The 16,424-nt window shown below is 43.0% G+C and overlaps 1 protein-coding gene and 1 non-coding gene across 16 annotated transcripts in view; one reads left to right on the top strand and one right to left on the bottom strand.

Annotated features, from left to right (window-relative positions):
* The window catches only part of clasp1a (cytoplasmic linker associated protein 1a), a 102,713-nt gene that overhangs the window by 59,545 nt on the left and 26,744 nt on the right, over positions 1-16,424 (bottom strand). For all 15 annotated transcript variants that reach the window (XM_045206685.1, XM_045206686.1, XM_045206687.1 and 12 more), the window contains exons 3-8: positions 8,093-8,171; positions 7,738-7,841; positions 7,256-7,347; positions 6,668-6,743; positions 6,144-6,241; positions 862-932 (exon numbers count right to left, since the gene is read on the bottom strand). In XM_045206685.1, coding sequence (XP_045062620.1) covers positions 862-932; positions 6,144-6,241; positions 6,668-6,743; positions 7,256-7,347; positions 7,738-7,841; positions 8,093-8,171 — 520 coding nt within the window. The remainder of the gene's footprint in view (positions 1-861; positions 933-6,143; positions 6,242-6,667; positions 6,744-7,255; positions 7,348-7,737; positions 7,842-8,092; positions 8,172-16,424) is intronic.
* Positions 8,538-8,662, top strand: LOC121537135. Its single transcript, XR_005994992.1, has one exon. It is a non-coding gene; the product is annotated as a U4atac minor spliceosomal RNA (small nuclear RNA).

Raw genomic sequence — 16,424 nt, 5'->3', positions numbered from 1 at the left:
CTGAGGGAATGCGACATCTGAGGCCCAGAGGAGGCTGCCCTCCTGTGGGGAAACTCCTCTACTCAAGCCCCAGGCTGTCCGCCTGGCCCTCAGGCCTCCTCTCGCCAACACACTAACCCACACACTGGCATGACGGCTGTGGAGAGTGGACCTAACATGGGCAGGAGACAGCCAGGCCACAATGGTGCGAACAGCAAGTGGGGAGGAAGGAGAGGATGGAAAACAAGTGGTGAGAGAGGGGGGGAAGAGAGAAAGCTGGGGAAAGATTGAGGAGTGAGTGAGAATACAAACGTGGGAGAGAGGAACTCAGTTTCTAAGCATAGTTGCTGGCCTAGTTCTCTCACACAGATGAGAAAACAACAACAACAACAAACAAACAGAAGTGGTGCAATATCTGTACAAAAGCACATTAGAGACTGATATTGTCTTGTTTTGCCATATCACTGCCTGCTTTTGGTAGAAAAAAGCCTCAACTTAAAAAGAGAAAGAGAAATGTAAAGAATGAGCTCCAGTTGTGTTGTGTTTAATTCCCTTGCCCCAAATAGAAATGTGCCTAAATATCCTGCCTAGAGAGACACAAAGTCGTGTGTAAGATGGGGTAGATATCCTCATAGCCATCACTATAGAGCCCTATAGCTTCATGAAAAACGACTTTCAGCTTAGTCAACATCAGTCAATAAGACCGTATTTGGAATCCTTCAAAGGTTCCAGAAACTAGAAGTGCATACAAAATACACAGGAACAGGAAAGAGAGAGGAACACAGGAAGCAAACATAGACAGACACAACCACCCCGAGAAGCCATGGTAATAACCATGAATCAACAGAACAGGGGTCCAGAAGCAGCAGCTGCATCACTCACCTGAACCTGAGGATGGGATCATGTTCCCAGATCTTTGGACTTCATCAAATCTGCTGAAGATTACATTCAACCTGCAGAGGAGAGTTACAGAAGGTTATATTCAACCTGCAGAGGAGAGTTAACGAAGGTTATATTCAACCTGCAGAGGAGAGTTAACGAAGGTTATATTCAACCTAAAGAGGAGAGTTACAGAAGGTTATATTCAACCTAAAGAGGAGAGTTACAGAAGGTTATACTCAACCTAAAGAGGAGAGTTACATAAGGTTATATTCAACCTAAAGAGGAGAGTTACAGAAGGTTATATTCAACCTAAAGAGGAGAGTTACAGAAGGTTATACTCAACCTAAAGAGGAGAGTTACAGAAGGTTATATTCAACCTAAAGAGGAGAGTTACAGAAGGTTATACTCAACCTAAAGAGGAGAGTTACATAAGGTTATATTCAACCTAAAGAGGAGAGTTACAGAAGGTTATATTCAACCTAAAGAGGAGAGTTACAGAAGGTTATATTCAACCTAAAGAGGAGAGTTACAGAAGGTTATACTCAACCTAAAGAGGAGAGTTACATAAGGTTATATTCAACCTAAAGAGGAGAGTTACAGAAGGTTATATTCAACCTAAAGAGGAGAGTTACAGAAGGTTATACTCAACCTAAAGAGGAGAGGAAAGGAAGGAAAAGAGAAAAGAGAGAAAACAGGTCAGGAAACAGAGAGCGACAGGAAGATGAATCGCTGAAACTCGCTGATTCAACTGACTGTATCGATCTCTACCTGTCAGAGAGAGCATTTCCCCCTGGCCTGTTCAGAAGAATGGCGAGCCAAACTAGACCAATAATAGACTAGGGATGGGGGGAAGAAACTCGATACAGTTACATATCGGGATGTTATTTATGACGATATATCGTATCGTATCACGTTGACAATATCTAAATATCCCAGAGACATCAATTCAAACAGGAAGAGTGACTGAAGAACTTCAATATGTCAGGACTGGCTCAGCTGCTGTGTTGAAAGCGGTCTTTAACTAACAAATGTTAACAACACACACATTTCTAAGCTAGAGTTCTCTGCAAACTCAAATCAACAAAATGTATAGATGTACTACTGTATGATGTACTAAAGATGTAGGGTTTATTATCACTGCATTACACTGATAAAATGAGCCAGGAACTTGTGGTGTCAATTAGTGAAAATGCTGCGTAGACACAGTTAACAAGAACTTGTCTAGTAGGCAGCTAAATCCTTTTACATTCTAATGCAATTTTACACAATTTGCATCTCTCATTATATTCACATACACATATACTGAGTATACCAAACATTAAGAACACCTGCTCTTTCCATAACATACTGCCCAGGTGAATGCTATGATCCTTTATTGATGTCACTTGTTAAATCCACTTCAATCAGTGTAGATGAAGGGGACGAGACAAGTTAAAGAAGTACTTTTAAGCCTTGAGACAATTGAGACATGGATTGTGTATGTGTGCCATTCAGAAGGTGAATGGGCAAGACAAAATATTTAAGTGTCTTTGAACGGGGTATGGTATGCCAGGCGCACCGGTTTGTGTCAAGAACTGCAACGCATCTGGGTTTTTCCACCCAAAAGACATCCAGCCAACTTGACACAACTGTGGGAAGCATTGGAGTCAATATGGGCCAGCATCCCTGTGGAACGCTTTCGACACCTTGTGGAGTCCAAGCCCTGACAAATTGAGGCTGTTCTGAGGGCAAAAGGGGGGGGGGTGCAACTCAATATTAGGAAGGTGTTCCTAATGTTTGGTATACTTGGAATAGTATAAAGGGGCATCGCAAGCAGTTCTAAGCCAATATCCCCAGCCCTTTTCCCACAGACGGCAGTTCGTTAAATTGACGGAATTAGAATGACACTCACACTGTACGCAACATAGGTTATTTAAAGTAACTGTCCAGTGTTTCCAGATTTCTATGAAATATAACCTATAATTAATTACAATATAAATGAAATAGTTTTCCTTCCTATTTTTATTTATTAAGTACCTTAAAAAGCAGCTTTTCTGTGTTGGAATGGTGTGGTCCAGGGTTTCCGTTAGTAACATGTGGCGCCAGACAACCGGGAAGATTTTAATTTATCGGCCATTTCAGAAATTTACCGGACACTCATGCATTGCGTGTGTAACACATTAGGGCGTCCACCCACGGTTCTCAGCATGACCGAAATCACAATTAGATTACGGTAATTAATCTTAACAAAACATGCAACTCCTGTAATGAAGCAGCCAATAAAATGTAATTTTCAAACATTTGCCAAAATGCAATTCGCAAAAGGGAAAACATATTTCTAAACAGAACACCTGATGCAAGCGGTATATGACAGATGAAAATCTCAGCTAGAAACTTAGAAAGAGGGTGAATTTAAAGATGTAACAACTAGGATGGGTTGCTAATGACTAGGATTGTGCATTTGTCTTCTGGACAATGAAAGAAAGTTGATATGAAAACCAATAGAACAGGAGAGAAATGGCATTTGAGGTAGTCTTTCATAGGCAGCGTGTGTGGCAAAAGGCCTAGCTGATTATTGAGTTGAGGCTGTCAGTTTTTTTAAAAAGCATCTGAAATATGTGTGAAGTTAATGTGTCTTGTGTATAATTTAAAATGTTGAGACAAGAAGAAAGGGAGGGGTGTGTGGCGAAAATAGCCCAGAGGCCTGTCTCTCTCCAGAATGCATGCACTCAGCGCTCCAGAATCCACTCAGCTGTCTCCTGCCAATTTTGCGCATTCATTGTTTCATGTGAATTGTTTGTTCTTTGATTGTTTATTTTTACAAATTCCACATTACATATGTCACAAGTAGTAAATGTACCGTAACCGTTAATACCCATCATTTGGTTACATAAATTTCTGTTAGTGCATTGTATTACTAATTAGGCATATAGTCATTTACCGTTCTCATTCTCTGAGAGAAACATTGTTTGTAGAGTTCCCAACCTGCTACAATTCTGAGAAACAAGTTTTGGTTTATTTCATAACCATCATTTACGAGTATACATTTTTTTATTGTCTTTTGTTTGAAGTGCTTTGTTTTTTCTCCCGGTCAATTTGGCCGGCAACAATTGTATTTATCGGCTTTTCATTATATTTTTTTTACGGCCAAAAGACGACAATTACCGGCTAACGGAAACCCTGGTGTGGTCGTACCCCAACAGAATGGTGTGGACGTATAGCGATCATAAAAAATATTCATCCGAGTAAAACCTTATTTCAATTTTAAAAGTGAGATTTTTACTGGACAGTTAATTTAAATCACATTCATTTTATCTAACTGTGGAAGACTTTGACGTATTCAAAGCTCAGTTGGTAGAGCATGGCGCTTGCAACGGCAGGGTTGTGGGTTCGAATCCCACGGGGGGCCAGTATGAAAAAATATATATGTATGTACTCACTAACTGTAAGTCGCTCTGGATAAGAGCGTCTGCTAAATGACTAAAATGTAAAATGTAAATACAAGGTTTTTGGTTTATCTCCTCTGAACATAAGGAGATGAAGGCTTAGTTAGTATTTAACTGGATCTAACTAATCTCCATTTTAATTGCTCATGGATCTCTTGGAGTAACTGGATTAAGAGTGTGCCTATAGACAGAAGGAGGGCACAGGTGGGCACTAGAGAGCCTCAGCACCCTCCCTGGCCTACACCCCAGACCAAATCTAATCATGAGCAGAGGAAGCACTCCTAAAGGGAGACCAAATGAGCTTACCCCTCTTCCAACCCTGCCCCTTCAAGTTCCCTTTATAAAGAGGCATCTCTTCCCTTTGGGTCTGGGAAATAGTTTTGTGATACCAGCTAAAAAACAATGAAGAGTGGGTAGGATAACCAATACCAGGACCAAAAATGGCAGCAGTAAACTAAATGGGGGGACGATCAGAGAGACAGATGGCCCGGTCAGAACAGATGTTCCCCTTTAATTCTCAAACCACAGAGACAAATGGGAATGAATCAATCTGCTTCCCTTCCCCACTCAACAATGCAGGCACTTAGCTGGAGGCCAGGCTGAGTCATCAAAATTGTCCCGGTCACTCCCACTACCATCATGATTAAATACTGTGGTATCACTTAGTATCATATCACTGAGAGACTTCAAGGGCAACCCAAGAGCCTCTGTGGCCAAGATTAGCCTATCGCAGGCCTGCGTCCAAGCTCTCCTCAGCAGCTGTTCTCCAATGAGGCATCACAGTACAGCGGACGGTCTAATCCAATAACAAGTGTATTGGTGTATGGATTCATTCAATAAAGACTGACGTCTGGCTACCATGTACTCAATCCCTCCCCTACATCCACTCCACAGACACAGGCAGGCTGGTGCGGCAGCGGTAACGTTATATATTACCCATGGTGCTTCACTTCTCATAGGGGAAAGGTAATTGGAGGTCTGACAGCCACAGTGAAAGGGCAGCTAGCTAGCTAGTGGTTATGGTGGAGTGTTCTTTATTAAACACTGCAGGCCAGGGCAGAGCTGGATGAGAGCGATCAGTAGATTATGACCACTGATAGAAGACACTAGACAGCCATTCTGGGGTTATGGTCTGAGGCTGCCAGAGGCTATGAGGCTTTATGTGGATAGCTGGACACTAGGGACTAATGGCCTGTTGAAATTATCAGTTTTCAGGGAGACACTGCAGAAAAGTGAGACATTCACTTTTGATTTAAAGAATCTGCATTGTCAGTGTTATACAGTAAGCTTGAATGAAACACATCTAACACTTGACATTAACAGATAATTTAGCCTAGGTGGTTTCCTTTACATGAGACCAACACCTCTTTCACATTGTTCTGGTCTACAGTATTCTGGTCTACAGTGTTCTGGTCTACAGTGTTCTGGTCTACAGTGTTCTGTAGGCTGTTGAAAGAATCAGAGAAAGTGTACAATAAGCACTTCAATATGAAAGATTCTGCATATACAAAATGGTAATGGTATAGGCCTTTATACCAAAGAAACAGAATTGCTTTATTCTACTTCTGTGTTTTTCACTATGATCACAACCTAACTTCCTAATACACAGCCTTGTGCTGGGAAGGCTGCTGAATCAGCACTATACCTGACACATTTACACACTCGGTACAGTAAGAGAGGGGGAGGAAGAGGGAGAAAGAAATATGAATAGTGAGGGGGGAGAATGCGAGAGAGGGAGAGTGAGAGAGTGAGAGAGAGAGAGAGAGAGAGAGAGAGAGAGAGAGAGAGAGAGAGAGAGAGAGAGAGAGGAGAAAGAGACACACAGACAGACAGACAGAGGTAGAAGGTCCATCGTACCGTGACTGTGGTAGGCCCTTCTTGCTAAGGTCCATCCTCACCCTCTCCCCCACGTGTCTGTAGATCTCCACTAGGCAGCCCATAGCTGCGTCTCTCACCTGAGGACAACAGGGGGTAACGTTCAAAGGTCATTTTAGCGTTCTTAGACTGGATCATGACAGAACTGTCTGTAACAACTAGCTGGAGAATGCAATTATCAGTAACTTATATAAACCCTGTTTCAGCCACATTACTTGAAAACGCTTTATAGATGTTTATGCGCCCACTAGTTTGATATGTTTACTGCTCTTAAAACACAGTTTGTGTAGAGAAACACTACGCCAGCCTCCACCAGCAGATGGCACTGTTATGTTGTGGTTGTACATCTCTGTACAGCCACTAGGGGGCTCTATGTCCCTATGGTAAAATGCTGCTGCAGTCGACTCCTTTGTCTGTGCTAGAGCTCTCTCTCTCGCTGGCCAGCAACTTAATAAACTCATTCATGACACAGCAAACAGAGTGGGACACAAACAGGCTGTACATACCTGACTGGTGGGATCTCCTAGAAGATTACATATGTGAGGGACTATTTTACTGAGGGTTAAGCCTTGGGCTCCGTACCTGGAAGAACAAAGACAGAGGATGGGGGATTGGAAGTGATGCAGACAATTACATTGATGGAAGTTACAATCTATCAGCAATATTAAAGCTGATCTACCCCCCAAACATTTTTTAAAAACAAAATTAAAAATAAAAAGACAGGATGTCAATGACATCATAGGTAAGCATTAGCTATAGCATCACAAAAAAATTAAGACTCCTGACAGTAAAGACCTTACCATAATATAATTGTATAATTCACTATGATACACATCAGATAATATTGTCATATTTTAAATCAAATCTAGGCTCATCCATTTTCTTGGCAGTTAGCAAAATGTCCATTGCTACCAGAGTATTAGAAACCAGAAATCTAAAAATGAATATTGAATTCTACCCTGTCCATTACGCACTAATGATAAAAAACATTAGCAATGTTAAAATAAATCAGCTGACAGCTCTAATACCCATCCGTTGTATAGTAAGGAAAGACAGATTTAAAGATGTGTGATTGAGAGGCCAGGCAGTCTTACATGTTGAGAGTTGAGATGAGACAAAGGCACACTCCCTCTCTGGTCCTGTTGTTCTTGTGTTTGAAGCCTCCCAGCATTCTGTCCCACACGTACTGGGGAGGAGAGGACAGGATATTTGTACCAGGTCAACAATCAATCACTTTTTTTATCATGGATCAGGATCATATAAATTAACATACAATCGAGTCAGGAATCAAAGGGTACTAGGGATTCAGAAATCAATAAACTAGGAATTTATTAATTTGAGATTGTGGGATTGACCTTTGACAGTACTGTAGTATCACCACGAGAAAGCTGGGTAATCCTATGATCCTGGTTTGTCAATAGCTCGTCTGTGTGTACAGGTTAGCCCAGGAAAGCTCCACTTGTGGGGAGGCTGTGTGTGTGTGTGTGTGTGTGTGTGTGTGTGTGTGTGTGTGTGTGTGTGTGTGTGTGTGTGTGTGTGTGTGTGTGTGTGTGTGTGTGTGTGTGTGTGTACGTACCTGTGGGGAGGCAGCCTGCTCCATGATTTTCAGCAGCAGGATTTGATCTTGGTCTCTGACTTGGTCTTTGGAATCACCCAGACGATCTATCAGACTGGCCAGTACTGGAGACACAGGAGAGAGAGATGGAGACAGAGGAGAGAAGAGAAGACAGGGAAGAGGTAGCATTGTTATCTAAAGGTGTGAACGAGGAGTTAAAATCCAATGCAGCTCAATAGCCTAGTCTATGCAGGAATCCAATACAGTGTTTTTTTGTCAGACATTTTGTCTAGAAACCTAAACCTATTTTTATTTGAACTAATTTAACCATGAAGAAAGTTATCTTTTTTAAGATAATAAAATGACACAATCTTACCTGTTCCCACATGGTTCCTAAATCGGTCCTGTAACCGTGTCACTAAGGCAGATAAAAGGTCTATTCCTAGCAAAGCCACCTGGAAAACACAAAAGGAGGGAATTTTGAATAAATATAAAAATACAAAATATGAAATAAACTACATCGAAATTACAATAACATCATCATTTTTTACCAAAATTATTATCCTAAAACCCTCTTCCTTCTGATTGAGTTCAATATGCAAATGCTTGTTGCAAAGGATTGTGGGTAAACTGAAATATTGTCACTTTATCTGCTCATAAAAGGACAATGGATGATGCTGCCGCTCTGAAACTTTTGTAATGTTGACCTATTAAACTTTAGGACAGCACTGCCATTGAAAAATCATTTTAAAAATTGCCACCCACCATGGGAAAAACCATGGCTGATGTAAGCTAAGTGCACTGCCCCCCCAATTTATTTAACTTTCCTTGTCATGGGGTGAGAGAGCTGCTCAATGAACGTCTAGTGAGAGTAGCCCTGCTAACACCATAACGACACATAAGCATCACCTGAGCTTGCTCAGTCCATGGTGCAATTTTTGGAACCTAATCTTGTAAATAACATGTCACACTGAGAAAGATCCGAACTGCGTTGAAGAACACTGCCATCTACTGGTATGTGGAATGTACCAGCCATCAATACAGAAACAGGGATCATCAACTACATTCAGCCATGGGATGATATTTTTCTTCAGCAGATGGTCAGGGGGCCGGAATTTAATTATAAATAATTTGTAGACTGCAAATTGAGCACAAGAAGCCCAAACAGATTTAGACTAAAACAATAATTTTCAACCTAGCTTACATTTGTATACAATAATATCTCTTTATTATGCGTGGGAATAGTTAGGAAAATATTTTAAAAATGTAAATCATTTGGAGCTGATTTACTGGTGTTTTTAGTTTTTTATGTCCAATAATAAAATAAAAACACAACAAATATTGGGGAACCCTGGTCCATGTTATCAAATTTAACAGTAAACAGTCAGCTTCCTTATGCTGCACAACTTTAACAGATATCCTTTCCTTAATTTAGGCTAGAGACTGGTTAAGGTTTACTTGAACACTACCAGCAGCAGGCATGTCTGCTCTGGGGGCATAATCCTGATCCTTTGTTCTCAGACGCAGACAAAACGGAATTACAGTAATTATACTGATGACAAGCCTGAAACAAAAGGCCTGGAGGAGAGAACTAAAACTGGACTGCCAGAGGGGAGGACAACAGTACAGAGAGTCAGACCTTTAAGAGAGCCCCAAACTGCATCTCTGATTTCAACCACATTCAGTCTCTTCTCAGAGCAGAATTTAGATTCCCTCTATGGACAGAAACTACTCACCCCAGAATCTGCTTACCCCATTGCTGTCATAAGCGTATGATTACACTCACATGCACACACACACACACACACACACACACACACACACACCCCTGTATTCATCTACACACACAGACACACACAATGTCAGACTTGGGTGTCTGCCAATAGTGCCGGGAGGCAGGGTCATCATGGGGAGAGGCAGATGAAGGATGGCTGCTGCAGTGCCCCCTTCCTGCCTGTTGGTAGTGTGTGTGGGTATGAGTGTGTGTGTGTGTGTATGAGCGTGTGTATGTGTATGAGCGTGTGTGCGTGTGTGCGTCCTCTCTCTAGTCTCCACCCTGAGTTTGAGAGACAGACCCCTCCTACTCCCTGGTCCCTGCAGACAGACAGATGGCTACCCCCTCCCCCCTCCTGTCTCCCCCAGTCTCCCCCTGGCTCAGGGCTGGTAAACATAGAAGGGATTTGTTCCATCATCATGAATGCTCTACACTTCATTTCAACATGGCCTTCTCTGTTATTTACCCTCTCAATGACTTTCACCAGGAGGATGTTGATGTTCTGAGACAAGTTGGCAGACTGACTGGGACTATTGTTCTACTTTCCCTGCATTCAGGTTAATTTGCTTTACCCTATTTATTTTATTTCTCTTGTTTGTTTTAAAAGTTCACAGGAGGTGGGGATGAAGAATAAAGACAGAATAGGAGCAGAATGTACACTCTCCCCTCTCCCGTCAGCCCAAATCAATTCTGACCTACAATACAATTAGACAATTCCCAGAACTGTCTGTCCCACCTTGGCTAACTAGCAAGGCGCAGAGTATGGATCCCCACCCAGAGAAATATGCTACATGATATATTGAGGCTGGTGGCCATCCTATCTGATGACACACTGGTAAAATAAGGTCATCTCAGTCCCTGTGGGACCCTCGTCCCCATTAAACTTGCAGCTCTCTCTCCACCACTGTATGCTGTAGCCATCTCTAGCATACAGTGGCATTTTATTTTATTTATTTCACCTTTATTTAACCAGGTAAGCCAGTTGAGAACAAGTTCTCATTTCCAACTGCGACCTGGCCAATATAAAGCAAAGCAGTGCGGTAAAAACAACAACACAGAGTTGGCATCACTGCCATCAACTGGATAAGAGGACAAATGACTCATACAATTATATGACAAGCAGCACCTACAGTCCTACACACAGTAGATCTTTATATGTCAGAGATAAACAAGGAAGGGGACATCAGAGGAGTCCATGCCCATCCTAATAGCATGAAGACATGCCACACAACGCAAGCGGCCCCAGCCAGTAGTGCTAGCTTGGTATAGCCAGCTAGATGTGTTCTCCATTAGTAGAGGGAGATGGGTGGTTTCCTCTTCTGCCAAAATCCATCAGCCATCTGTATTACAATGGACACTTAATGACATCTCATTCACTCAAACATGTCTGCTATTCATCCCTGTGAGTCATGGAAAATAAGGATTCCCCCTCCACTCTCCTCTGATGTGGCTGGACCAGGCAAAGCCCATTCTCTTTTATTTTACTTCCAGTGGCTTGACACACTACACACTTCACACACACACACGCACGCGCACGCACGCACACACACTACACACACACACAGTGTCTGCTGAGACAGTAGGAAGGACATTAGATCAGACAGGACGTAATGCAGATTCATACGCACGTACCCCCCTCCCACCCCACACACACTGTGGGCTCTCACTGCAGTGATTTTCCATGAGTCAGGGAAACAGCTGGGCTGAGTGGTTGAATGGCTGGAGGAGAGGAGAGGACAGCCAGCCAGTTCGACAACCTGTCCCTTTCCAGACAGACAGAGCCTAGAGGCAGAGCTACATGGTAGTTACCTAACACATAGCACCCTGTCATTACTCTGGATGCCTGACCCTCCTTCCCTCCCTCACATCAAAGATTTATCAGCTGATTCTGGATCAGTTTTGTGTTCTTAGCACAACCCTGGTTGGAGTCAGAGCTGAGGGTTGACTGGTCTGATCCTAGACCAGTGCTTGGGGCCGGGGGCTGTAGTGAGTGATGCTGATAATATTATCCTACAGCTACTGTGTGTGTTGTTCCCAGCAGCCCAGCACAGTGACTCAGCGATAGCTAGGCTAGTCAGCAGGCAGTACTCAGGAGCCTGAGGGAGAGCAGTCCTAAAGCAGAGTCAAGGAAAAACTAATAAACACGCATTAACAAAACATATAAACACACCCCACACAGACAGACAGACAGACAGACAGACAGACAGACAGACAGACAGACAGACAGACAGAAACAGACAGCAGGTAGCTTAGTGGTTAAGAGCGTTGTGCCAGTAACCGAAAGGTCGCTGGTTCTAATCCCTGAGCCGACTAGGTGAAAAATCTGCTGATGTGCCCTTGAGCAAGGCACTTAACCCTAATTGCTCCTGTAAGTCGCTCTGGATAAGAGTGTCTGCTAAATGACAACAAAAAAAAAGGAAAACACACACAGATAGGAAAATGCACAGACGGCAGTATTTCCAGTCCACTTCACACATACGATGCTCCCTGCCTCCTCCTGTTAATGCTTGAATTCCTGAAGTGAAAACAGTGAAATAAGAGCCTCCTCCTCCAGCTATATAGAATCCTAGCTGAGTAGCCTACCTATCATATCCTCCCTCTGCTGAATGCAGCACTACAGAGAGATACTACGGCTATAGCTCTAGTATTGATTGTTTACTGGACATAGAAGTCTTATCTAAAGGTTGACGGTTCTGCTTGAACTTAAGCTCCAATGTGTCTTCTTAATGCTTAGGCCCTATATGCATATGCACTAGACTCAGCCATTCCCCAGTGCTGTGTTGTGGTCACATCTCAGATCGAGATGAGATATTACATGGGACAGGGGCTTCCAGATAAGCGGTGTGTATCTGCGTGTGTGCAGAGAGGCTTTAGCCCTGGCTCTGTGCCTCTCCACACCTCCACACTACTGCAGCTAGTAAAAGCCACATCCCTGCTCCTGCCTGAGGCTGTACAACCATCCCTAGCCCCATCCCTACAGAACAAACACTAGCCTGTTAGACAGGTCACTACCATCCACCAGTTACATTCACCACACCTCCTCCATTTCACATAATTTAGTAGAGAGATGGGTGCTGGAGGCAGAGGTAGCGGTTTCAGAGAGAGGCCATAGAGATTCATATAAACGCTATATCTTTTTTTATGCATCAGGCCCAAACCATGGGACATCAATGTTCTGCTAGTTTGGTGTTTCTAGGCAAACAGTGTGTAAGAGACCAGTGTTCTGATGTTCTGGAGGTGCTCATGGGACCAGTTACTGCAGGCAGGATCCGTAGCAACGTGAGTGAGCATGATAGCCCATAATGAACACAAACACACAACACACTGACACTATGTAAAAACACACTGTTATGATGAAGGGACGATAGAGAGGGTTTGCAGGCCAACAAACAATAACATCATTGCATAACAAGTATTATGCTCCTCTGTGACAATCTGTCGGTGTACGAGCGCAGGATAAATGAAAAGCTGAGTTAGAGGGTAGCCTCTGACAACACGGCAAACACAACTCTCACACACACACATAAGCACACATGCACACACACACACACACAACGGTGGCAGCAGAAGCCCTTCGTCTTCTCCCCCTCCCTGCTCCAAGCCTAATCTTTGGGCAGAGGCAGAGTCAGTGACTGAAAATGACACCATCACCAGGCGGGGCAGGGTAGGACCAGGCTGGGTCGACTGGGGCTGAGGACAGAGTGACAACACACATTCCCCTCACACACATGCACAGGGATAGATACACACACACATGAACAGCGGAAGCACAGCTCCAGCAACGGGACAGACTGGTCCTACAGGATAGAAAAAGGCAACAGTCTGCAACATTATGACAAATGTTCTGCTGGAAGTGAAGGCAACAAACATGGCCTCCAAACACAACCAGGCAGCAGCTCATTCAGGATGTTTGACACTACATTACAGAAATATGGGTGCTACAGCCTGATCTGACTGCCTCTACTCTGGGAGAACTTGTCTTAAAGTGACTAGTTTTGCAGGTAAACATTTGACAAAACAGACTCACTCAAGTTTGGCCCAAGCCATTAAATAGGCTAAGCATTGGCAAGCCCATGGAAAGTCAATGAACCTTCGAACCAAACAAGAAGAGAACAGGGGATATATTTGGTCAACCTTTCACAAACAAACACCATTCATGTTTTCGAACAAATAAGTTTATTTTATGGAGAAGATGGGCTAACTGTTGTAGCCTAACAGTTTGTGTCTTGCTGGTATCATGTGTTTGGTAGCTAGAGGAAACCTTTGAGAATACTATTAGAAGGTAAAGAATGAGGTAGTGGAAGTGTGGCTACCTGTTGAGACAGAAGGACAGGAATGAAGCCCTGACTAGCTAAGACCAACCCATAACAGAAGTCAGGGGGGCAGGCAGAATTACCACAAACATCCACAACCAGTCCCTATAGACGAGGCAGACCATTTCCTTTTCTCTGACGTAGACTTACCCGTGTGTGTGTCAAGTATGTCCATGTGTTCGTGCGTTTCCTCAGTGTGTGGTCTCTGTAGGTCAGGATGGCAAGTGGCAGCGGGGGGCTTTCACTTTGAGAGAGACAAGGGAAGGGACCTCAGGCACCTGTCTGTGTTTCCCGAAATAGCCAAAATACCCTGCCTTGTAAGAAACAGTTTCACTTATGTCTGAGGTCAGTGGGGTTAGGTAGTAAAGGGCAAACATTTGGGGGAATCCCAAGTCTAAAGGCTGATAATAGATAGCCACTGACCTCAGGGTTAAAGGTCACTCATAAAGAGGTCATGGTGGGGCATCTGAGATAGAAGATTGGAATTCCAACCGCTGACAGGACAATCAGTTGTTGTGTTGGCCTAATCAGTGTGCAAATTGCAGTGCTAGAAGATGTTGGAGCTGGAACCTGCTTGTTGGGTTTGGACCAGGGTTGGGTAGGTTACTTTTTAAATGTAATCCGTTACAGTTACTAGCTACCCGTCTAAAATTGTAATCAGTAACGTAACTTTTGGATTACCTAAACTCAGTAACATAATCTGATTACTTTCAGTTAATTTTGGATTACTTCACTCATAAAACACGTTAAAATAAATTTTAAAAAAAGAGTATTACCAACAATTTCACAACATTTATTGCAGGATTTTTGAGCCACTAAGCAGAGCCACATTAGAACACATCACAAAACATTGTGACAAAAATGTATTGAAGCCCTGTATACCTGCCTCTAACATGCATCCTTCATCCTGATCTTGTCCATTTACACCTATAAGATCTGATCACAGTCAGACTACAATGCGACTTTTAATCATGTACACCTGTCTAAAAATGTGGGCACAAACACAATGTGCAGGACAAAGGATACATGTTAAAACCAGGTATAAGTAAGGGCTTAAGTAACACAGCAACATGGATTGTGCTAAACACTTATCCCACGGGACACCAGTACAAAAAAGTATGAAAATGCATGCACTCACTAGTGTAAGTCGCTCTGGATAAGAGCGTCTGCTAAATGACTAAAATGAGAAATATAAATATTTAAAAAACGTTTTTATTTATTTTTGACAACATGCAGTGTAAATCACACATTTAGTCCACCAAGTAGTTTTTTAAGTTTAAGCAAAAAAAGTGCAGCTAGGTGCAATAAAACCACATATCAGACATGGCATTGCAGTAGGCCTATTCTGAAGCTAGCCTACTCAGATGATTAAAGGCAGAAATTGCTGTTGTATCACAGCAAGAGGACATACTCTAGATGAGCATCAGACATCCTGTTTCGCTGAGGGGTAAACAGGTTTCCACCATAGCTGAAAAGGCACTCAACTGGGGCACTGAACTAATGTGCTCTGCATCTCCTCTCTCTTTCCAGGGTTGAGCCAACACAGTCAAAACCTTGGCACAGTAGCAGTTGCCATTTTTGCTTCATGGCTGCTTAGCATAGGTCCAAATCGGCGTTCTATAGCCTCAATGACCGCAGTGATGATGTGTGCAGAGAATGTCGCAAGAGGCATTTTCTCTGAGAGCTTAGACTTCAAGTTTAGGATTGTTGGGATAAGAAAGCCAAGAAAACACTTATTCTCTCCCTGAAGAAGATCAATAGAGAATGACTGTAGGACTGTACTGTACTCCTTGAGAAAAGCAATCTCACAAGGATGTAGTTTGCTGCTAACACCCAGATCTTCACAGATTTGCCCCAGCTGGTCATCTGTGAGGGCTATGAGTTTGGAGATGGCACGGTACTCTGAGCTCCATCTTGTCACACATGGCACAGTTACTTTCATGCTTGCAATGTCCTCTATTGCCTCTGAAGCTAATATGGACCTGTGTGCTTTGTTCCAAATGCTGGAACATTTAGACGTTGCACTTCTGTACAATTTTCGTGTGCCTCACAACGTTGATGTGGAAGGAGAAAAACGTTTGGTTCTTGCTCAATCTCCTCAAGAATGGCACCCACATCAAACCTCACTCCATCATCCGTCCCATCTGGCTCCTCTTCATTTCCACTGAACTCCCGGAATGCCTTTACAAAGTTGCTTCCACTGTCTGTCACTGAGGCCCTCACTTTGTGCTGAATTTTAAAGTCTGCATGTATTTATTTCACTTAACTTGGCAGCAATCACATTTTACATTTACATTTTAGTCATTTAGCAGACGCTCTTATCCAGAGCGACAATCACATCGTAGGTATGACGTCCTATCAGTCTCGCACAAGCTAAAGCAGCTGACTTCCTCTCCAAGGTGTCTTCCTCGATTCAGTGCCATGTAATGCCGAAGAAGCTTCTGTTATGGGCAGACCAGATGTCTGCTGTTGTACAGACTGACTTTACGCTCTGGAGTTTGGTGGAGAGAGCTTCTTTCATGGATTCAAATTCCCTTTCAATTCGTTGCATCAAAGTCTTTCTACAAATAAATTAAAATGTTATTTGTCACATGCGCCGAATAGAACAGTGCAGTTTTAAG

This window comes from Coregonus clupeaformis, chromosome 23 (genome assembly GCF_020615455.1).
Source record: "Coregonus clupeaformis isolate EN_2021a chromosome 23, ASM2061545v1, whole genome shotgun sequence".
In the NCBI taxonomy this organism is placed as follows: Eukaryota; Metazoa; Chordata; class Actinopteri; order Salmoniformes; family Salmonidae; genus Coregonus; species Coregonus clupeaformis.
This window is presented reverse-complemented; position numbering and strand designations above follow the sequence as displayed.